The sequence below is a fragment of the Pelophylax lessonae genome, assembly GCF_965119305.1.
Source record: "Pelophylax lessonae genome assembly, chromosome: 3".
NCBI classification, from domain to species: domain Eukaryota; kingdom Metazoa; phylum Chordata; class Amphibia; order Anura; family Ranidae; genus Pelophylax; species Pelophylax lessonae.
Window position 1 is genome coordinate 178162402 of NC_138770.1, and position 24861 is coordinate 178187262.

At 45.6% G+C, this 24861-nt stretch overlaps 1 protein-coding gene across 1 annotated transcript in view; it reads right to left on the minus strand.

Annotated features, from left to right (window-relative positions):
• The window catches only part of SRPRB (SRP receptor subunit beta), a gene marked incomplete at its 5' end in the record, with an annotated part of 32543 nt that continues 7682 nt past the window's right edge, over positions 1-24861 (minus strand). The window contains 4 exons of the mRNA XM_082252440.1: positions 1-463; positions 1096-1150; positions 4176-4312; positions 12184-12266. Of these exons, the coding sequence (XP_082108566.1) occupies positions 247-463; positions 1096-1150; positions 4176-4312; positions 12184-12266 (492 nt within the window). The 3' untranslated portion in view covers positions 1-246. The remainder of the gene's footprint in view (positions 464-1095; positions 1151-4175; positions 4313-12183; positions 12267-24861) is intronic.

Genomic DNA, 24861 nt, shown 5'->3' on the forward strand with positions numbered 1-24861 from the left:
AAAAAAAACAAAAAAAAAAACTGCCGACTGGTTTGGAGAAAGAATACGCCAGCCAGCAACTGGTAACATAAAATAGTCCAAAATAGGAAAAGCCGGCATGGTAGTTCTGTCCTCTTGACTGAGCATCCTTCTGCTGTGTTCAGCAGTCATTAAAGTTTAAAAGCAGCGTTTAGACTAGAAAATGTGGTTTTTAAGTCAGTCAGGGAAGGTGCCCAAATAATTAGCTTTCCACTGAATAACTATACATCACACCAGTTTGGCCAGCCAGCCCTCTACATTGCTGAGGTTGGCATCCCCCTCTTCTTCTTTACTGTCCCGAGCGTTGCATTCTAGGAATTCCACTTTCATAGGAACTTGGGAAAAGTCAAAGTCTTTGCCTTTTTTGCCGAGCTGTGTGGTAGATGGGGAGCTATTGCTGTCCAGGGTGCTGGGAGCAGCTGATTGAGTGACACGTAGTGTGTTCCTGTAGCAAAACACAAAGGCAAGAATTTAACAGACATATGCGACAGGTAGAGGCAATCTCACCTGTTAATGCACATTCCATGCTCTACATAGTGCACAAGTTGGCTCAACCAATAAAAATACATATTATATATATTTACAACCCAAAAGAACTAGCAACCAGTATTTTCTGTGCTTTCTCTGCAGTTGATTTGCCTCATTACTAACTTACTATGCTTTATTCTGAACTGTGTCTTTGCGTCAGAAGCCCATCTTGGTAGAGAAAAAAGCATTGATTCTTTAGCATAGAGAACAGCGTGCAGCAAATGGCTGACATCAAGTCCTACTCCATATCTCCTGAGACCAGCAGTCAGGAGGCAGCAGCATCCTAGATCTCACACTAAAGATATACAGCTATGAGGCTAAAAGCACAGGAGCACCTAGGCACACTCATACCAGGAAGTGCATTGCTATTTTTCCAGGACAAATTCAAGAGGAGAGTACATTTCAGGGTACGGCTTAGGCACAATTATTTATATATGTTCCCTTTAACATAGCAAATCTCCAGTCTTGAGCCTACTAAAACTTGTCTATCACAATACTTATTAAAGTACACTCCTACCAGTTGCTCATTCAACAACTTTTGGTACTCACAGTTCCTTTTCCAGTTGCTGCTGTATCAGTTTGGCTGACTTGGCCATAGAGATATCTGTTGGAAGAAAACTAAATTAGCCATTTTTTACATGACCTATTAGATAAAAATCTGGATCTACCCAACACACAGTATGTAATTAAAGCAGTAATAAACCCCAAAACTATTTCAAGTGGTGGCAAGATTTTTTTTTTTTTTTAGTTTTTCTTTACACCTTCCCAGATTGGGTGGACAGACAACTTTTGGACAGCAACATTGTCAGAGTGGGGACACTCAGGCCCCTTTCACACAAGAGGTCCGATCGGACCCTCCATTCTCCTCTATGGGCAGTCAGATGTAAATGGACATGGAGCATAGCGGGCAATGTACGTGTCCAATGTATGTGCATAAGGGGAGGACACCGACCTGCAGGAATCAGCGAATGGATCACCTGCTGAGAAAAACTGGACCCGGCCCATATGAAAAGGGGCCTAAGACAGAAATGTTACTGGCTGGTCCATTAGGTGAAAGTGAAAGAAAAAACAAAACATCACATCTACAAAATAGTAAGCTGCAATATCCAGTGCATCTGAAAAGTATTCACAGCACTTCACTTTTTCCACATTTTGTCATGTTGTAGACTTATTCTAAAATTGATTAAATTCATTAATTTCCTCAATTCTACAAACAATACCCCATAAATGCAATGTGAAAGAAGTTTGTTTGAAATCTTTGCACATTTATTAAAAATAAACGAAAATCGCCACATGTCCATAAGTATTCATAGCCTTTGCTCAATACTTGGTAAAGCACCTTTGGCACCAATTACAGCCTCAGGTCTTTTCGAGTATGATGCTACAACATTGGCACACCTATTTTTGGCCAGTTTCTCCCATTCTTCTTTGCAGGATGTCTCCAGCTCCATCAGGTTGAATGGGAAACATTAGTACACAGCCATTTTCAGATCTCTCCAGAGACGTTCAATCGGGTTCAAGTCTGGGCTCTGACCGGGCCACTTAAGGATATTCATGGAGTTGTCCCGTAGAAACTCCTTTGTTACCTTGGCTATATGCTTAGGGTCGTTGTCCTGTTGGAAGATGAACCTTTGTCCCAGTCTGAGGTCCAGAGAGATCTGGAGCAGGTTTTCATCAAGGATGTCTCTGTACATTGCTGCAGTCATCTTTCCCTTGATCCTGACTAGTCTCTCCCAGTCCCACAACATTATGCTGCCACCACCATGCTTCACTGTAGGGATGGTATTGGCCAGGTGATGAGCGGTGCCTGGTTTCCTCCAGACATGATGCTTGCCATTTCGGGCCAATGAGTTCAAGCTTTGTTTCATAAGACCAGAGAATTTTGTTTCCCATAGTCTAAAAGTCCTTTAGGTGCCTATTTGCAAACTCCAGGTGGGCTGTCATGTGCCTTTTACTGAGGAGTTGCTTCCATCTGGTCACTCTACCATACAGGCCTAATTAGTGGAGTGGAGTGCTGCAGAGATGGTTGTTTGTCTAGAAGGTTCTCCTCTCTCCACAGAGAAACGCTTGAGCTCTGTCAGAGTGACCATCGGGTTCTTGGTCATCTCCCTGATTAAGGCCATTCTCCCTCACTTAGTTTGACTGGGCAGCCCACTCTAGGGAGAGTCCTGGTGGTTCCAAACTTCTTCCATTTATGGATGATGGAGGCCACTGTGCTTACTGGGACCTTCAATGCTGCAGAAATATTTCTGTACCCTTCCCCAGATCTGTGCCTTGATACAATCCTGTCACCGATGTCTACAGACAATTCCTTGAAATTAATGGACTTGGTTTGTGCTCTGACATGCACTGTTAACTGTGGGACCTTATATAGACGGGTGTGTGCCTTTCAGAATCATGTCCAATCAACTTAATTTACCGCAGGTGGACTACAATCAAGTTGTAGAAACATCTCAAGGATAATCAGTAGAAACAGGATGCACCTGAGCTCAATTTTGAGTGTCATGGCAAAGGCTGTGAATACTTAAGTACATGTAATTTTTTTTTGTTTTTATTTTTAATAAATTTGCAAAGATATCAAAAACAAACGTCTTTCATATTGTCATTATGGAATATTGTTTGTAGAATTTTGAGGAAAATAACAAATTTATTCAATTTTGGAATAAGGCTGTAACATGTAAGAAGTAGAAAAAGCGAAGCGTTGTAAATACTTTCCAGATGCACAGTATTCGGTTTTTGGGTTGCATACTGCTTTAAAGTAGAACTATAGGCAAAACTTTTTTTTTTTTTTTTTTAATTTTGGATAGAGAAGGGATGGTTATAGCCAGTCAGGATTTTTTTTTTTTCGCCATCTGAGTTCCATTGCAGAGACTTCCCTTCAATTCCTGTCCCATAGCCGAACAGGAAGGGAGAGGAAATCACTGCAAATTAGGGGGGTTCCTTGGGGACCCCTAGGTCACAAGAACTAGTGTCCCCATTGGAAGGATTTCACCTCCATTACTTTTCAGGGGACAACCCAAAATTTGGGGTTCAATGAGAATGGTAAACAGTACAAATTGAGAAGGCAAATCTCCTTAATGGGGGCACAGACAGCAATAAAAACTGACAGGTGTTCTATTCCCTTTCCCCTCTATCCAATTAAAAAAAAAAAAAAAAAAAAAAGTTTTGCCTTTAGTTATACTTTCTACTTACGTGGTTGTGTCACATGCAGGCACTTGCAATTAGGGACAATTTCTAAAGGACAAGGCAAAAGATAACTAAAGTAAAAGTGAAGCTGTTGCCCAGATCAATCCATCAGATTTCAACACTTAAAATATAAATTTCATTGCTATGGCCAACCACTCCAATTTTACTTCAGCTTTGAAAATTTGCCACAGTATAACTAGAAAATGGCCTACATTAAAAACGTTCCTATTTTCAGAGTACGGTGTAATCAAGATTCAAGAATTTTACGGTTGTGTGTGGATCAGGAATTATTTCACACATATAAACTTAGGAGAGTTGAAAATATAAGTTTTAAACAGGAATAGATACTCCCGATTTGAGGATTGACCCATTATCTTACTACAAACTGCAGTACACTGCCTACATCGTATCCCCTTGTATTTACATCTCAGACAGGGACAAACCTTGCTTGTTGCATACTATTAGTATGGGTGGGACATTCTTCTGCAGCGTGACATCTGTGAGAATATGGTACAGGAACTCCGCCACATCCTTAACTTCACGCTGGAAAGCTGAACTGTCCACCACGAATACCATGGCCCTGCACACAGGAAGAAAAGTAGGAGCATTACACATCACAGCAGTAAAAGTGTTAGTCTTAGAAACCTGTGCTTATAATTCATAAAAGAAAATTTAAGTAAAACCATACTAATAATGTACAGTGTATATGCTAGTTTAAGCATATTACAGTAATCCCTCGCTCCATCGCGGTTCAGATTTTGCGGTCCCGGTAATTCGTTTTTTTTTGTAATGTTATTTTACTATATAAATCATTAAAAATTAAATATTTCCATAGCTCTTGCTCTGTCTTAGTATCTTTTATGTGTTTAAATGAGTTTCTATTGTTTTAAAGCATTATTGTAAAATGCTTTTACACGTACACGTACAGTGACAGTAAAAAAAAAAAACATGCCTACAATGCATTTTAATAGGGTTTTTCTATTTCGCGGAATTTCACTTTTCACGGCTGGGTCCGGAACGTAACCCCCGCAATGGAGGGGGGGTTTACGGTATTATCCTTGTATACTGATAAATGAAAAGCTATCATTTGGAGAACAAACACACACACCAAGATGGATGCAAGCTCAACCACTACCTATGTACTTCACAAACACCAAGATGGATGCAAGCTCAACCACTACCTATGTACTTCACAAACACACACACCAAGATGGATGCAAGCTCAACCACTACCTATGTACTTCACAAACACACACACCAAGATGGATGCAAGCTCAACCACTACCTATGTACTTCACAAACTCACACACCAAGATGGATGCAAGCTCAACCACTACCTATGTACTTCACAAACTCACACACCAAGATGGATGCAAGCTCAACCACTACCTATGTACTTCACAAACTCACACACCAAGATGGATGCAAGCTCAACCACTACCTATGTACTTCACAAACACACACACCAAGATGGATGCAAGCTCAACCACTACCTATGTACTTCACAAACTCACACACCAAGATGGATGCAAGCTCAACCACTACCTATGTACTTCACAAACACACACACCAAGATGGATGCAAGCGCAACCCATACCTATGTACTTCACAAACACACACACCAAGATGGATGCAAGCTCAACCACTACCTATGTACTTCAAAAAAATATACTTTAAACATGAATTCTGTAAATTCCTTTTCATTCTAAAAGCTGCCCACATTTCAATGTCTCCAAATGCAGATAAGAGAAAAAGGAGGGTGATAAATGCTCTGCTACTACCATTTGCATACAAAACTTGCCTTGATTGTAGAAATACAAAATCCACATATCACAGGAGATATTATATACACACACACACCATATTATATGTGGCCATCCATCAGGCATATATAGATTCAATGGAATACCATCAATTATTTAAATGCAACTGCAAAAATAATGTTATATTGACAGAGCGGACACATCCTAGAAGATGCTTATCGTTGTCCACTCTTTAGGAAAGATCTGCCTCGTATGTTCTCCTTTAAACATTAGCAAAGAGGCTTTGGAGCAGGACTAAAGGATTTGAACAGCAATAGTCACATGGGTAGCAGTGGTATGTTCATGTTTCTTGATCTAAATACAAGAATCAAATTAATTGCTCTATGATCCAAAGAAATACAGATAAGTAGAAATTGACACCGTCACCTGTGGTCCACAGATTGTCCCTACAGAGATATAGGGCCCTTCACCTCCCTCACAAAAGGTGCATGCAGCATAGTGTCTGGTCATGTAACCATTGGTGATATCCAGTGAAAGCAATCTGCCATTGATGATGATTGAAGAAGTACTGTGTGGTCCTAGAAAGATCTGCCTATACCAACATATAACTGAACATGGGAAATGTCTACTGACAATATACATTACCTGCAGAGGATTGCTCCCTACCCAAAAGGGGACAGATATTGTGGCTTGGGACTTTGATCTAGCATCTGTGTGAAACAATATAGACAATGGAGAAGTATATACATATACTGTATTCCACATGCTATCGGATTGGAGGGTTCCTGCGGTATGGAAATCATGCAACAATGTGTGCTCTGAAGCTTATTAAATACATGTTCCTGCGAGGGAGGGTCTTTTCTCCCTTATGAGAGACATTTATTTATCTGACCTCCTCTGGACCAGAAACATTTGTTTATATGCTAACAGGACTGTACGCACCTCTGAGTATTTATAACCCGTATTTCTTTGGATCATAGAGAAATTCATTTGATTCTTGGATGTATTTGGATCAAGAAGCATGACCATACCACTTCTACCCATGTGACTATTGCTGTTCAAATCATTTAGTCCTGCTCCAAAGCCTCTTTGCAAATGTTTAACATTGTAGATCTTCCCTAACCACTTAAGCCCCGGAAGATTTTACCCCCATTCCGACCAGGGGGTATTTTGCGATTCGGCACTGCGTGACTTTAACAGACAATTGCGCGGTCGTGCGATGCTGTACCTAAACGAATTTGGCGTCCTTTTTTTCCCACAAACAGAGCTTTCTTTTGGTGGTATTTGATCACCTGTGCGATTTTTTGATCACGCGCTATAAACAAAAAAAGAGCGTCAATTTTGCAAAAATAGCAATATTTTTCACATTTTTTTTTTTATATGAAATTCCCCAAAAAAAAAATTTAAAAATCAAAATTTTTTTACTTTTTCGGCCAATTTGTTTTATGCTACCTATGTTTGGTAAAAAAAAAAAAAAAAAAAAATAAATCGCAAAAAGCGTATTTTGATTGGTTTGCGCAAAAGTTATCGCGTTTACTAACAAAGGGAAAGATTTGTCATTTTTGTTGTTTTTTTTTTTTAACGTGTAATGGCGGCGATCTGTGATTTTTTTTGCGGTACTGAGACATTGGGGCGGACAGATCGGACCCTTGACTGACATTTTTGACACTTTTGGGGTTACCAGTGACATTTCTACAGTAATCAGTGCTATATATATATATATATATATATATATATATATATATATATATATATATATATATATATATATATATATATATATGCACTGTTACTGTAAAAATACACTGGTAGTGAAGGGGTTAACTTTATTTGGGAGGGAGGGGCTGTGTGTATCCCTAGGGGCGTGCTTTCTACTGTGATTGGCTGGGGCTTGAGCTGTATGGACACTGATCAACGGATCTACATACTAGATCCGAGTGATCAGTATCCTAACAGCAAGGAGAATGACAGGTGGCTTGTTTACACAAGCTGCCTGACATTCTCCCTCTCCCCCGCCGATCGCCGAGTGACCGGCGGACATCGGGTCCGCCGGTCACACACGCGGGGGGGGGGGGGGGGGGGGTCCGTGACCACGCGGGAGCGGGGGCGCGAGCTCGCTCCCTAGACCCTCACAAGCTAGTGACGTAGCCCTACGTCACTTTGCCTGTGAGGGGCTGACTGCCGACGTAGATCGGCGTTAGGCAGTCGGCAAGTGGCTAATAAGAGAGAGAGTGGATAACTCCAAAGACATGCTGGTAGCTTAATTAGCTCCTGTCTAAAATGGTCCTAGTATGTGTATGTATGAATGCGAGTTAGGGACCTTAGATTGTAAGCTCCTTGAGGGCAGGGACCGATGTGAATGCACAATGTATATGTAAAGAGCTGCGTAAATTGACAGTTCCTGAAATAATCACGATAAGGATCTTCTAGGACGAGTCCGCTCTGTCAATACAAGGCGATTTTTGCATTTTCATAATTGATGGAATTCCATGGAATCTATATATGCCTGATGGATGGCCACATAATATGTTAGGATAGTATTATTAGCATTCAGTCTAAACTTTATACTTTGATATATATGAGCCAATCAATAGGAGCAAGTTAGCTAGGACTTGATTTTAAACATGTTCCATGATATGTGTTGTATATGTGCATTTTATATTTCTACAATAAAGGCGAGTTGTGTATGCAAATTGTAGTAGCCGCACATTTACCACCCTCCTTTTTCTCTCATCTCCATTTGGAGACATTGAAATGTTGGCAACTTTAGAAAGAAAAGGAATTTACAGGATTGATGTTTGAGGTATATTTATTGCAGTACATGGGTAGGGGTTGAGCTTACATCCACCTAATCACAGGGAGTAGTGTTGATACTTTGCTGGACTCTAGGGTGTGGGTTTGTTTTTCTCTCTTGTGTGTAACATTTGTAGAAGCAAACCTAGACCTAAAAAAGAGTGGAAATTATGGGTAGAATATTCTACCCTGAAATTAGTCCTAGAATAGAAGTTGGGTCTAACCCTATCTAATCTTAAAACCTACTCCCACCCCCAATGTAAGCCCAAGACATTCTGGTCCAGTCACATGATCAGTTCCCAGATGGCCCATCGTATGTCTGTGGGTGACATCACCGTACAGACATTGCAGCTGTTGTCAGCAATATCTCGTCCCCTGAAACCGGCCGCTTGGGGGTGGGGGGGCGCAAATAGAACAGTGATTTGCAAATCTCAAACCCATATTGTTTTCACAATTGAAAAACATATCAAAATGTTTAAACTGAGAAAATATACAAATTTGAGGGGGGGGGGGGGGGGGTTGTCATTTTTGAAATTGATGGTAGCAAGACATTTAAAAAAAAAAAAAAAAAAAAAAAAAAGGTGGAGACAGGGCAATATTTATCATGGTGTAGCATCCCCTCTTAACACTGAATTGAGGCGACCAGTTTCTGAAGTTTTGGAAGAGGGGCGTTGTCCCATTTTTGCCCGATACAGGATTCTAATCGCTTAACCATCATGGGTCTTTGCCGTACCTTTCGTTTCAAGATGTGCCAAATATTTTTGTTTGGTGAAAGGTCTGGACTGCAGGCAGGCCAGTTAGACACCTGGACTCTACTATGAAGCCATGTTATCATAGATGCAATATGTGGTTTAGCATTGTGGTGCTGAAAATATGCAAGGCCTTTCCAGCTTGCCCATTCCAAAATGCACTTATGCGCAAGGGCCAATCTTCCATCCTGCTTTACAGTCCCTGGCTTTTACGGCTTGGCTGTTGAAAGCCAGGTGCTAAAAAGGACAGAGGGTTCACCCTCGTTCCTTTTCGGTGGCTCGGTCTTGGCTTTCCTCCAACGAGGGCTTGTGCAGTGCTTGGCCTTAAGTACCATCAAGGGCTAAGTCTCGGCCTTGGCAGTTTTCTTTCAACGCCCGCTGGCCACACACTTTTTGGTGAGTACTTTTCTCCAGGGCGTGGGACACTTGGTTCCTCCAGTGCAGTCTCCATTGCCGCTGTGGGACCTCCATTTGGTGTTGTCAGTTCTCCAGAAGCCTCCCTTTCAAAATATTCAGGAGATTCCCCTGCTTACGATGTCTCAGAAGGTGGCCATTAAGTAAATAAACAGTGCTGCGCGGATATATAATCATACATTGCTCTACATATATCAGATCCATGTGCAATATTAAAGTGCTAAATATATATATATATATATTGGCACTATTTAGCACTTTAATATTGCATATTACACACGGATTGGATATATATGTAGTGCAATTTATGATTATATATCCGCGCAGCACTATTTACTTAATGTTTTTACACGGTTATGAGAAGTGGAGTGTCTGCAGCAGATAGCCTATTAATCTAGGACCTCAAGGTTGCTCGCAGGATTTATTCTTCTTTTAGAAGGTGGCCATTACTTCAGGGCGCCTGAACTGGCAGGCGTTGACTTGTCGTTCACCTTACCTGGTGGTTCACAGGGATAAAGTGGTTCTGAGTCCATGTCCATCGTTCCTTCCGAAGGTCGTCTGACTTTCATCTGAATGAAGACATTGTGTTGCCCTCCCTGTGTCCCAAGCCTAAGCATCCTAAAGGAAGTTGCCTTGCACTCCCTGGATGTGGTTCGAGCAATAAAAAGGTGTATCTGGCAGCTACGGAGTCTTTTAGGAAATCAGATTCACTATTTTTCCTCATTGGAGGGACCTCACAAGGGGCTGCTTCTGCTGAGATCATTTCCAGATGGATCAGTTAGACCAGTGTTTCTCAACTCCGGTCCTCAGGGCACACTAACAGGCCAGGTTTGCAAGAAAACTGAAATAAATCACAGGCGATATAATTTGCTGCTCAATGATCGTAGTATTCTAGTCTGCATCTCCCCAAGGTAATACCTAAAATCTGGCCTGTTAGTGTGCCTTGAGGACCGGAGTTGAGAAACACTGAGTTAGACTGTGGTTCAGGCTTATTCTAATGAGTGTCAGGTTCCTCCTTTCCCTGTCAGGGCGCACTCTACACTGGTGCTTAGTGCATCCTGGGCCTTTCGTCATCAGGCGTCAGTGGTGCAGGTGGCTACCTGGTGGTCTGCACACACATTCACAAAGTGGATGTGTTGGCATCTGCGGATGCTTCTTTTGGCCGCAAAGTTTTGCAGGCTGCTGTTTAGAGGACTTGTCCTCTTTGAGGGCGTTTTTTTCAGATGAGCTCCAAGTTTCCTGGGTGCTACGTTTAGCCTTGGGAAAGTTTTTTTTTTTTTCTGCTGTTCCCACCCCTCATGTTTTACACTGCTTTGGGACGTCTCTACGGTCACGAAGATGAAGAGCTGTGTCCATCAATGAACGAAAGAGAAAATTGGATTTTTGTCTTACCGTAAGATCCATTGCTCTGATGTTCATTGACGGACACAGCACCCGCCCCTCTATGGAGTTTGGTTTTTTTACTTCTGACACTGCTTGTTACAAAACTGAATACCTATAGCAGGAAGTGGGAGTATACCCCCAGGGACTGCCCCACAGGCGTGTTCAAGCTTTTTCTTCTTTGTCTAGTGTCCTACACCTGTAAGGGGGGGGGGGGGGTATAGCCCTACGGTCAAGAAGATGAAGAGCTGTGTCCGTCAATGAACATCAGAGAAATGGATTTTTACGGTAAGAAAAATACCATTATTAAATGCACTTTTTTAAATGTGCTCAATCCTTTTAATGGTAATCCTCTGTATTTATCACCTTCATTCTGGGTTGTGCTAGAGGACAGTGGCCATGCTACGTTAAACAACTTGGTGGGTGAGGCTACACATGCAGTCTATTTTTCTTTTTGGATCAATGTCAAAATTATAGCTACATTAAAAAAAAAAAAAGTATTTCTTTTTAATATAGTTAACCGGCATTCATACCTACAGCAACATGTTTACTAAAGATATTCAATAAGATATGATGGTGTCGGTGGGAACGTTGAGGCTGGGTTCACCCATGACTGGCTGTGGTTTGCAGTCCGGATCATTTTCACCAGTTTTGGTGTGATTCAGGTGCAAATTTTTGCCTATATTTGCACCTGGGAAAAAAAAAAAAAAAGAAAAAAAAAAAAAAAAAAACACACACACACACACACACACACACACACACACACACACACACACACACACACACACACACACACACGACCCCTCTTCAAAACCACATTGTAGCCGCCCCATGCAAGTGTGGGAGCTGGTCACATTCACATTTTATGTGGTTAAAAATGCATCCAACTAGCATATATGGGTGAACCCAGCCTGAATAGACTCTAAATTTAACCTACAAGCATACAAAAAGATATACCTGTGCTCAAATCCCAATAGCTTGTTCATGTATTTGAACTATCAGGTGCTAAAGGGGTGTGACCATGTAGTAACACTACACATTCAAGATGGACCCTCTGCACACTGCTACACCTAAATTTAACCTGTCACATTAACCCCCAACCCTCATTAGCAAATGGCTCAAGGCTAGCCAGAAAGGAAAAAAAAAAAAAAAAAAAAAAAAAAGTGTCAGAATTTGCCTGTTGGGAGTGTCCAGGATTCTGGGCTCAGAGATTTAAAGATGAGATCTAAAAGAAAAATGCTGGGTTCTTGCATTATACGCCTAAGGACAGCTCTTATCGTAACAAGTATACTTCCATTTTACAAGTTTACAGAGATGCAGAGTATCCGGTAAGACAAACAATGTTTCAGTACCTGGCTGCTGTCTTGTATTGCTCCAAGAACTGAAGTCTCAAGCTCTCATGGCCGGGAATATCAACTAGTGTAAAACTGGAACCCTGTATATGCAAAAAAAGAAGTTGAGAAACAAGACTCCCGTCCTCTTGGTATTCAAGGAAGACACAATCAGTATAAAGCAATAACCAAACATACTGTTAGTTGTGAAATGATTGCAGATTCAATACCCAAGGCAATGTAATTACTAGTGTACTCGGTGCATATTTCGTATTGTTACAGAAAACAGATGCGAGATCGACGCTTTTGGAAAGATCATAAGAGAATGTCTATTAGATTGTAAGCTCTTCTGAGCAGGGCCCTCTAAATCCTCTTGTGAGATATATACACACACATATTATATATATATATATATATATATCACACACACACACACACACACACACACACACACACACACACAGGCTCCCTCTTAATATTGTAAAGCACTGCGTAAATTGCTGGCGCTATAGAAATCCATAATAATATTAAGATGCTGACGTATCATATAAGTATCTATACTTTTAATAAAACAATCATAAAAGCAATATAGAGTACACCTGTTTTTGCATAAAACCCCAAAGGTAGTCCTCAATCCATATACCCTAAAGAGACTGCACTGCAGTCATACACTTGATTACATAATGCTAGAAACACAGCCCCGCAGGAATAGCAGACATGTTTCAGTCTAAACAGCCTTGGTCAAAGCTTCCCATTTTTAAGCCTAATACTGTAACAGCTGCTCTGGCCAGTTTCAGCACAAACCCATTGACTGCTTCTAAACGCCTATTGCTAAGTAACACGATTGGTTGTGCCGATATATCATGGAAAATGATTGTACCAATACACCCCCCACCCTCCTCTCCCAAAAATTTCTAATCACCGCCATAACTAGTAAAAAAAATAAAAATAAATAATAAATCTATCCTCTAGTTTGTAGGCATGATAAACTTTTGTGCAAACCAATCAATATACCCTTATTGGGATTTTATTTGGGTACAGCATCGCACGAGGGTAAAACCTTCTGGTCCAGAAGTGGTTAAAAAGGTCTGGTTTCTGTGATGTAAAAACAAGATGAGAAAGCTAATCATTTCAGAACTTTTTCCACCTTTGATGCGACCTATAAACTGTACAACTCAATTGAAAAAACAAACTGAAATCATTTGGGGGGGGGGGGGAGAAGAAAAAACTAAAATAATGTGGTTGAATAAGTGTGCACACCCTCTTATAACTGGGAATGTGTTCAGAATTAGGGCTCTTTCACACTATCTGTCCGTCGGGCGGACTCTGTTTATCTCAGCGGGGGATCAATCCGCCGATCCCCCGCTAAGCAGGAGGATGACAGCTGTTCTCTGCGCTGTGTGCAGAGACACAGCTGTCAGTTCCCCATACATCTCTATGGGGGAATCGGATGGGAACGGACCGTTGGTCCGTTCTCATCCGAGCCGATCCGCTGGATGGATGAAAAATAGGGTTTCCATCCGTCCAGATTTGACGATTGGATCGGATGTCAGCGGACATATCTCCGCTGACATCCGATGCCTGATAGGGATGCATGGGGGGGGGACCGTTCAGATCCGCCAAAAAAATGGACAGGCGGATCTGAATGGTCCGCCTGTGTGAAAGGGGCCTTAAGCAATCCTATTCAAACTCATGTTAAAAAGGAGTCAGTACACATCTGCCATCATTTAAAGTGCCTTTGATTCACCCCAAATAAAGTTCAGCTGTTCTAGTAGGTCTGTCCTGACATTTTCTCAGTCCCATCCTACAGAAAAAGCCATGGTTCGCAGAGAGCTTTCAAAGCATTAGAGGGATTTTATTGTTAAAAAGTATCAGTCAGGAGAAGGGTACAAAAGAGTTTCCAAGGCATTAGATATATCATGGAACACAGTGAAGGCAGTCATCAAGTGGAGAAAATATGGCACAGCAGTGGCATTAGCAAGAACTGGATGTCCCTCCAGAAAACTGGTCAGGGAGGCTGCCAAGAGCCCTACGGTAACATGAAAGGAGCTGCAGGAATATCTGGCAAGTACTGGCTGTGTGGTACATGTGACAACAATCTTCCGTATTCTTCATATGTCTGGGCTATGGGGTAAATCGGCTGGGCTATGGGGTAAATCGGCAAGACGAGTTAGACTTACCGGTAACTTGTTTTCCAGGAGTCTTTCAGGACAGCACCTGAGAGATGGCTCCTCCCACTAGCCAACAGGAAACACCACAGCCGGGTGACACACTGGGCCTTGAAGTAGTAAATCCCGTTTTAGAGGAAGCTGCCAGAAAGGTTTGATTGGCATCTGTAGAATGGTGGAGAACAAAGCTCTCTTTGGCCAGAATGGAGTAATCAGAATTACAGACACTTTATCTTCCCCAATACCAGTGGGATTAGCCGAAAAAAGGGGGGGGGGGGGGACCGTAAACCAGGTGAATTCCAAAGGATGTGCTAAGACATCTATCCCCAGAGAACGGTCGTCTCGGTGGACAGAATTAGAGTTGAGGGAGCTGAGCGTTCTCTTGATGCAAAAAAGTCCACCTGTGGACGCCCTTAAGTCCTGGTGATCAATGTAAAACTTCTGGATTCAGGCTCCAATCTGCTTCCTGAGTTTTCCGGCTGCTCAAAAAACCTGCCACATCATTTAACGTGCCTTTGAGATGGACCACTGAAAAAGAAAAAGTGAATTTATGCCCACTCCAGGATTTTTGTTGACAGCAACTGAAGGGCCTTGTTTCTCGTGCAACCTGGTTTAAGTAAAGCCCCGTACACACGTACCGATCATCGGCCGAAAAGCTTCGGCCGATGACCGATCTGCCGATTGTAGGCTTGTTAGTATGATGCCTCCAACAGCACACAATCGGCCGAAAAGAATCTGTCATGCAAGCATTAAAATTTTTGTATGACGACACCAGAGCGGCCGATTGTTCGCCAGTCAGTACAGATTTCGGCCGACAGACCGCAGATTTGCAAGACTGGGCATGCTCAGAAAAGGAAAAACACAGGGAAAGTTAACCTTTACATGACATCACTTCTGCAGTCGGCGGACAAAATTCTTGTGCAGTCTTTTGCACTTTTCAACAGACAACAGCCCTGGACAAAAGACGGCCGATCGTTCGGCCGACGATCGGTACGTGTGTACGGGGCTTAAGCCACAGTAGTGGCGTTGTCTGATAAAATCCGCACATGAGACCCCTGGAGATTTGGAGAGAAGGCAGCAAAAGCCAAGGTGACCGCCTTTAACTCCCTCCAGTTTGAGGACTTAATTTCCTTCGGCTTGGGACCAAACTCCTTGCGCCAGATTATGATCCCAGTGGGCCCCCCCTCCCCACATGCTGGCATCCGTTGTCACTCTTCTTTTGATCGGAAAGGTCCAAAAGTAAGCCTCTTGACAAGATTGACTGATTCCTCCACCACCAAAGGGTTCTTTTGACCTTTGCTTCTATGGTTTTTGGACTGTGATCCCTAACCTTCAGCAGGAAGCTCTGGAGTGGCCTGAAATGGAGCCCTGCCCATTGATTGGTTGGCATAGTTGAGGTTAGGGTCCCTAGGACTGATATAACCTGACGACATCTCCCAATTTGTCTGTAGCATAGCTACTACATTCTGGATTTTGTTCTCTTCTGGAAGGAAGATTCTTTGCTCTACTGAATTTATCTGGTAACCCAGAGACTGTAGTAGGTGAGCTGGAGTGAACTTTGACTTTTGAAGGTTCACAATCCAACCCAGGGTTTACAAGTGGGTGCGGACTTTGTCCAGGTCCTCTTGCAATCTTTATCTGGAAGGAGCAAAAGGAGGAGGTTGTCCAGATATGGGATTACTGAGACTCCTTGAAGGTGGAGAATAGCAAGGCCTTCTGCCATTACCTTCCTAAAAATCCAAGGGGCAGATGAAAGGCCGAAAAGGGAGGGCTTTAAATTGTGGATGCAGGACTTCCTTCCCCATATCCACTACCAACTTTAGGAACTTTTAAGACTGAGGAACTATAGGAATATGTAGGCAAGCATCTCTTAAATCAATCAATGCCTTGAAGCATCCTTTGGTCAACAGATTCCTGACAGTGAAGATTGAGTCCATACGAAATCTTCTGTATAGGACTGACCTGCTTGTCCAATTGTTTTAAGTTGAGGATGAGTCGAAAACTTCTGGATGGCTTCCTTACCACAAACATATATGAATAGAATCCCTGATGTCGTTCTTCTAGTAAAACTTGACTCACAACCCCGTCGCATCAGGTCCTTTAACAGGTCCTTCATAGCCCGGGCTTTTGTTCTGTCCTTTGGAAGGTTTGTGACAAAATAGCTTTCTAGAGGATGATCCAAAAATACTATCTGGTAACCCTGGGACAGTGTGGCTAAAATATTGATTTTCTGTCACAGCTGCCAAGTGGGCGAGAAATTTTTGAAATCTTCCTCCCACAGGCAAAAAAAATCATCATTGTGTTTTATTGGCTGATAGGAGGATGGAAAAGGACATTGCTTTCCTTTAGCCCTCTGCGCCGACCAATTCTTCCTTTCCTCCTGGAGCTTGCCATCTTGCTCCTGAGCCCTTTGAGGTAAAAAAAGCTGTTTAGCTGGTTGTTTTCTCTTCTTAACAGGGAATGATTTCTTTGTCGGCTGTCCTGTCTAAAACGGAGTATAAATCAGGACCGAACAGCAGATCCCCCATAAATGGAATACCACAAAGCTTGCTTTTGGATGCCACATCATCCTGCCAGGTCTTCAACCACAGAACTCTTCTGGCTGGGTTTGTTAGGGCTGCAGGTCTTGCTATCATCCTTACGGATTCTGCCGATGCATCTGAAATGCAAGCTAAAGCCGTTGACAGAGTGGGAAAAGAATTAAAGGATCTCTTGTTTGGGTGAGTCTGCGAAAATATGTGCTTTGAGTTGATTTATCCAGTACTACAGATTTCTAGATGCACAAGTAGTCGCCATAGCTGGAGATTGCCCATGATGGATTGCCAAGATTTTTCAAGTTGTGGATCCATCCTTTTGTCCATGGGATCGTTTAGTATTCCCATGTCCTCAATGCCAGGTCAGTTGACCTGAAAAGGCTGTATCGAGCTTAGGTACTTTATTCCAAAGTGCCTCTGGGTCTTCATCAAAAGGAAAAACGCCTTTTATGGGCCTTAGGGAAAAAAGGTACTCCCTCTGGTTTTGCCCCTTCTTTTTATTGGCCTCAGAGATTACTGAATGTACAGGAAAGGTACAGTTTTTAGGCTCACCCAGACCTGCATACATCCGATCATGCAGAGAATTCTCCCCCCCCCCCCCTTCTCCCAAGCCCAAAGTAACAAACTGCCTTCAATAAACCCATCAACTTGATCTGAAGGCAGCTTGTATTTTGAGGGTTTATTTTCTACCACTTCCTTCTCTTCTTCCTCAGAATCTTCTTTGGAATGAGAGGGGGGGTGCCTGTCCCACTTGTTGCTGCGACCGCCTCCATAGCGGAGTTACAGTGTCCACAGTTGGCTAGGAACGCCAGTTCCGGACTCCAATAGCGCCGGACCGGAAATATGCACCAGCTCTGTTCCTCCCCTCTCCACTTTAGCGGCGGAAGTGACCGCGCGCGCCTGCTCCACGAGTGCTACCCCTCGCCGGATATCTCACATTCAGCCAGGCAAGTCACAACTCGCATCTGAAAAGTTAGCGGCGGAACATGCACAAACAGACTGACAGGGACGACTCAGAAAAAAGGAAAAGTCCACCGCCGGTGTCTGCTGCCGCCAAGGAGCGGAGTTCACCTGAGCAGTACAGGCTCCCCTGAGCTCTGAAGAGGGAGCCCATTCAAACAACAGTTTGTGCGGTAAGGGAGGAATGGACTCTCTAAGGGAAAAAAAAGCAGGTATGGTGGAGCAGGAAGCCTGGTCTAGGACAGCACCTAAGAGCTCCCGACTCCCTACTAGGTGTTCCTCGGCCAGAGGAAACACAAAAACTGATGAACTGTGGGGAGAAGCCTCCTTTTAAGGTTTGGTGAAGTGGTGTTTCCTGTTGGCAAGTGGGAGGAGTCATCTCCAAGGTGCTGTCCTGAAAGACGTTAAGGGAAAACGTGTTATATTCTGATGAAACCAAGGTTGAACTTTTTGGCCATAATTCCAAAACATATGTTTGGTGTAAAAACGGAATTTTTGTAAAATCTTACCTGTAAAATTCCTTTCTCTGAGTCCTCCGACAGTCGCCGCCTCTTCATATTCGTCACATATGGGGTATTAGACTTTGCTCCGAAGGAGTAGCTAGGCAACAGAATATGTTAACAATAAAGCTTTAACATATCCCACCCTCAAGGGGTGGTCCCCTCAGTCAATACCCTCCTACTTCCTGCAACCATATCTCAGTTTTAGTGGAATAGCAGTAGAGTATACATTCAAACCCCAAAAGAGGGGCGGGGGCGGCGACTGTCGGAGGACTCAGAGAAAGGAATTTTACAGGTAAGATTTTACAAAAATTCCGTTTTCTCTTACGTCCTCCGACAGTCGCCGCCTCTTCATATTCGTCACATATGGGGACGTCCCAAAGCAGTGCAAACATGAGGGGTGGGAAACGCATCCGCGCCGAAAGGCAACGCAGTCTCCACATCAAAGAAAGGAACCTTACCAAAGGAAGGAAACCAGCTGGGCAACAGCAAAAAACAAGTGCTCAACAGGAGCAACAACCCAGGAAAAGACAAAAAAACCAGGGGATACAAAAAACTATCCCAACAGCCAGGAGTCCCCAACAAGGGACCCTATGGAACAGCCGCACTAAGAACCTTGCGGCCAAAGGAAGCATCCGCCGATGCCTGAACATCTACTTTGTAGAATTTTGTGAAAGTGTGCACGGTCGACCAAGTCGCCGCCTTACACACCTGGGCTACAGAAGCCCCATGACGACAGGCCCAAGACGTACTCAGAGATCTAGTAGAGTGCGCCTTCACAGGCACAGGGGGGAACCTTCCCCTGCAAAGCATAGGCCTGTTCAATGGTCTGCCTGATCCATTTGGCGATGGTAGAGGCCAAAGCCGCCATGCCCTTCCGAGGACCCTCTGGAAGAACAAACAAGGAGTCCGTCTTTCGAAAAGACTCAGTCGATTTAAGGTAAACCCTTATCGCCCGAACAACATCCAGAGAGTGCAATCTCACCTCCTTTGGATGTTTAGGCTTCGTGCACAACGAAGGCAAGACAATATCCTCATTAAGATGGAATTCCGAAACTCGTTTCGGAAGAAAAGAAGGATTAGGTCGCAAGACCACCTTATCCAAATGAATAACCAGGTACGGAGACTTGCAGGACAAAGCCGCCAGCTCCGACACTCTGCGAGCCGAAGTGATCGCCACCAAAAAGGCGACCTTTTTGGACAACATAGACAACGAGATCTCCCTGATCTGTTCAAAAGGAGCACGTTGTAACACAGATAGAACGAGATTCAAGTCCCAAGGGGGCAAAGGATCCCTCCTAGGAGGAACCAGATGCCGCACACCCTGAATAAAAGTGCCAACCAAGGAGTTGGAAGCCACGGGACGTTGAAACAGAACGGCCAGCGCAGACACCTGACCCTTTATCGTAGCCAGCGCCAAACGCTGATCAACACCCGTCTGAAGAAAAGACAGCACACGGGAAACCGAGTACGTGCGGGGTGAAAACCCCCTGGACTCACACCAGGCAAAATAGGCCTTCCAAGTACGGTAATAAACCTTCCCCGAGGAAGACTTCCTTGCGTTGATCAAAGTATGAACGACCTCTGGAGAGAGACCCTTCTCCTTCAGGACCTCGGTCTCAACAGCCAGGCCGTCAAAGCCAGCGACTGTAAAGCAGGATGGTAAATCGGTCCTTGAGACAGTAGATCGTCTCGAAGAGGCAGACGCCAAGGGGCGTCGACCGCCAGATTCACGAGGTCTGCGTACCAGGACCGGCGAGGCCAGTCCGGTGCCACAAGAATCACCGTGCTGCGTTCCGAGTGTAACCTGCGAAGGAACCTGGACAGCAACTGAATCGGTGGAAACGCGTACATCAGCCTGTACTGATGCCACGGGACCACTAACGCGTCCGACGCGTCTGCCCGAGGGTCGCGCGTCCTTGCCACGAACCTCTTCACCTTGTAGTTGAGGCGAGACGCGAACAGGTCCACATCTGGAAGACCCCACTTCGCGCACAACATCTGGAAGACAGCCGGGTGGAGAGACCATTCCCCCTGATCCAGGGTCTGGCGACTCAGATAGTCCGCCTGCCAGTTCTCCACTCCCGGAATGTGAACCGCCGTTATCGCCGGGACATGAGTCTCGGCCCAAGACAGAATGTCGGCCACTTCTCGAGCCGCTCGGGCACTCCTGGTGCCCCCTTGGTGGTTGATGTAGGCCACCGCCGTGGCATAGTCCGTCTGCACCCGAACCGGGCAGCCCTGCAGCCGGTCCGTCCAGCGATGAAGACAGAGCCTTATCGCACGCAATTCCAGAATGTTGATCGGGAGGGAAGACTCCCCCTCCGACCAAGTTCCCTGGGCGGACAGAACGCCCAGAACACCACCCCAGCCCGACAGGCTGGCATCCGTGGTGATTACCGTCCACGAGATCGGACGAAACGACTTGCCCCCGGACACCAACGGGGACTGGAGCCACCACAGAAGGTTTTCCCTGGTGCGATGACTCAACGAGATCTGAAGATCCAGAGATTGAGGTCGCCCGTCCCACCTGGACAGGATCTCCGCTTGTAGACCCCGCGTGTGAAACTGCGCGAAAGGAATCGCCTCGAAGGCCGAGACCATCAATCCCAGACATCTCATACACGTCCGCAGAGACGAGTGTGGAACGTCCCTGAGGGACCTGACTTCCTCCTGAAGAGTCCCGAGTTTGTCTTCCGGCAGGAAGACCTTCGCCTGCACCGAGTCCAGTATCATTCCCAGATAGGGGAGACGAACCGACGGACTCAGTGTCGACTTTGGAACATTTATCGTCCAACCAAACTCCTGCAGAGTTTGCATTGTGACAGACAGGTCCTCCTCCAGACCCTGTCTGGTCGCAGACCGAACCAGAATGTCGTCCAGATACCCCAGGACAGAAATGCCCTGGGCCCTCAATAATGCCAGAACCGGTGCAAGCACCTTGGTGAAGACCCGCGGAGCCGAGGCGAGACCAAAGGGCAACGCCACGAACTGGTAGTGATCCTCCGCAATGGCAAATCGAAGGCATCTCTGATGACCTTCGAATATGGGGATGTGAAGGTACGCATCCTTCAAATCGATGGAGGCCATGAATTCCCCCGGAACCAGGGCAGCCACCACCGAGCGAAGGGATTCCATGCGGAACTTGCGAACCCGCACAGAGCGGTTCAGAGCCTTCAAGTCCAGAATCGGACGAACCTTGCCCTCCTTCCTGGGCACGGTGAACAGATTGGAATAAAACCCCCGAAATCTGTCCCGATGAGGCACCGGAACCACCACTCCCTGAGCCCTCAGGTCCCGCACCGCCATGTGCAGATCCCGCAGGCGCTCTGGAGACAGTTGAAGATTTGAGGGAAAAAATCTGCTCTCCGGCCGAGAGAGAAACTCGATCTTGTAACCAGATCGAACGATTTCCAGAACCCATCTGTCCCGCACACGGGCCAACCAGGGCTGAAGAAAACCGAGCAAGCGTCCCCCCACCCCAAAACTGGGTGAGGGCGCCCCTTCAGGCCGAACTGTTATGGGCCGCAGGTCCGGATTGGCCGGACTTCTGTTTCCCAGACCAGGGCTTCTTCTGAGAGCCTTGGCCTTTGAATGGTTTGCCCTTGTAGTGCGGCCGAAAGGCACGAAAGGACCCCTGAGGGGGCCGAAAATTTGCATGCTTCTTCCCAGAAGCCCCCTTAGCCTTGGGGAAATGGGGCAAGAGAGTGCTCTTACCCCCGGTAATCCCCTTAATCAACACATCCAGGGACTCCCCAAAAAGGCGAGACCCATCATAAGGCAGATTGGCTAAGGTCTTACGTGAAGATTGGTCCACCGACCAACATTTCAACCAAACCAGGCGGCGAGACAACACCGCCACGCTGTGCACACGTGCAGCCAACGGAATCAGGTCCAGGTCCGCATCACACAGATACATGACACCCTGGTGGATCTGATCCACCATATCCAGGGTCGCCGCCGAGGCCGAATCGGCCACTAGGACGCGCCTAAGCATCTGCGTCCAACTTGCGATCGCCTGGGCCGCCATGAGAGAAGCAAACAGAGCCTTAAGCATAGAACCCGTAACAGAATAAGTATGACGGGCAAGAGACTCCAGTCTCCTATCCGTGGCATCAAGGAAAACAGGGGAACCCTCTGCAGGAATCGCAGTGGCTTTGTTCAAAACCGCAATTGCATGATCCACTGGCGGAGGCACACACCACCGTTCATCAGTGGCAGGCGAGAAAGGATAACGCAGCTTGAATTTACTTGGTACCGCAAAAGGCTTGCGCAGATCGCGCCATTGATCCTTAACAGCGCGCTGAAAATCAGCATTGCAGGGAAAAACCTGCGGCGTCCTGCGTTTTCTCTGCGTCCCATAAGCCGCCAAGGCAGCGGGGGGACACACTTCGTCCTGCAAACGTAGCGTCTGCTTAATGGAAGCAATCAACTCATCCATGATTGCAAGCTCTTCAGGCGAGCCAGGGGGAGAATTATCAACCCCCTCAACTTCAGCCTCTACCTCAGACCCCACCAGATCAAGAGAGGAGCGGGACCCCGATAAGGGGGTCCCTGCCAGAACAGCCCCATCACCTTCACCCTCAGAATCAGAGGACAGAGCAACTCTGGGCCGTTTTGTAGATTGAGCAGCCACCAGCATTTGCACCTGGGCAGCAAGGCCAGCCACAATAGTGGCTAAATCGCCCCCTGGGGGGGAAACAGCGGTCCCCTGGCTTTCCACCAATACTGTAGGAAACTTGCCCTCCTGAGAATCCATTGCCCCTGTAATGCCAGACAACCAAGGGTTAACTGCCCCCTTTTAGCAAGCGCGGCAAGCGCAGCCCACCGCACCACACTCAGGCACAATGAGACCCCCACAGGGAATATACAAACTGAGTACAGGCAAAGGATGACAAGAACAGAAGGATAGAACCTGAGGAGACCCCGCTGCTGCTGCTGCCTCGATCGGTGTTCCTGGAAAGAGGAAGTGATGCTGCCAGGGCGCTCTATGTAAGCCTATGGAGGCTACAAGAAAATGGCCGCCGTGCATGTAAACCATGCGGCCGGAGCGGGCGCCGGTAAAATGGCGTCGTTTGGCGCCGAAAACGCCGCTCCACAGTGCATAAAAACACACACATTACATCCCAATATATGGATACATGTTAGATCGCCGCAGCGATCGCTGTATATGCCCAAACATGCCAAGAAAAAACATGCCCCACAGCACACAGCTTCTCACACTGCCCAGCCTGACACACTCAGTGCCATACAGCTCCCCCCCCCCCCCCTGCAGCCCACAGCATGCAGCCGAGAGATAGGGAGACAAGCAGTGTGATTAAAGGCAGGTTACACAGTCCCAGACTGAGACCCCCCCAGACAGACAGGTCCCCACATAGATACACTTACCTCACATGGCGTGGGGAACCCGCACAGGCGAACAAGCCGCTGCACATGAGGCAGGGAGAGTCGCAATTCAAGACGCACACAATGGAGGTTAAGAAACCGCACAGCGTCCGGTGAGGTAGCCACCTCACCAATCATCCCTGCACCGAACAGGGATGGGTCGTTCACTGTGCCAGGAGCGTTACCTGGCTGAACGCTCGATGGCAGACTGGGAAGCCACTGACCCACGACCTGCGACCAGGGGGATCAGCCCGAGACCCAGTCCGCATGATCCTCTTCGTCCGAAGAACTAACTAATGCTGACAAAAATAACAGCTAAGTAAAGGTAGAGAGAAAAACTCAAACAAAATCTTAAAAAGAAGAAAGAGTCTGGGACAAAAAGTCCCAGCACAGAGAGAGCCAGCCACTCCTGACAAGCTAGACATTAAAACTGAGATATGGTTGCAGGAAGTAGGAGGGTATTGACTGAGGGGACCACCCCTTGAGGGTGGGATATGTTAAAGCTTTATTGTTAACATATTCTGTTGCCTAGCTACTCCTTCGGAGCAAAGTCTAATACCCCATATGTGACGAATATGAAGAGGCGGCGACTGCCGGAGGACGTAAGAGAAAACAACACTGCACATCACCAAAAGAACATCATACCCACAGTGAAGCATGGTGGTGACAGCATCATGCTTTGGGGCTGTTTTTCTTTAGCTGAAAAAGGGGCCTTAGTCAAGGTAGAGGGAATTATGAACAGTTCCAAATACCAGTCAATATTGGCACAACACCTTCAGGCTTCTGCTAGAAAGCTGAACACGAAGCGGAAACTTCATCTTTCAGCATGACAACGACCCAAAGCAACAAAGAAATGGCTTCACTAGAGGAAGATTCAAATTTTGGAACGACACAGCCAGAGCACAGACCTGAATCTGATTGAAAATCTGTGGGGTGATCTGAAGAGGGCCGTGCACAGGAGATGCCCTCGCAATCTGACAGATTTGGAGTATTTTTGCAAAGAAGAGTGGGCAAATATTGCCAAGTCAAGATGTGTCATGCTGATAGACTCATATCCAAAAAGACTAAGTGCTGTAAAACTCAAAAGGTGCTTCAACAAAGTATTAGTTGAAGGGTGTGCACACACACACACACACATTTATATTTACATTT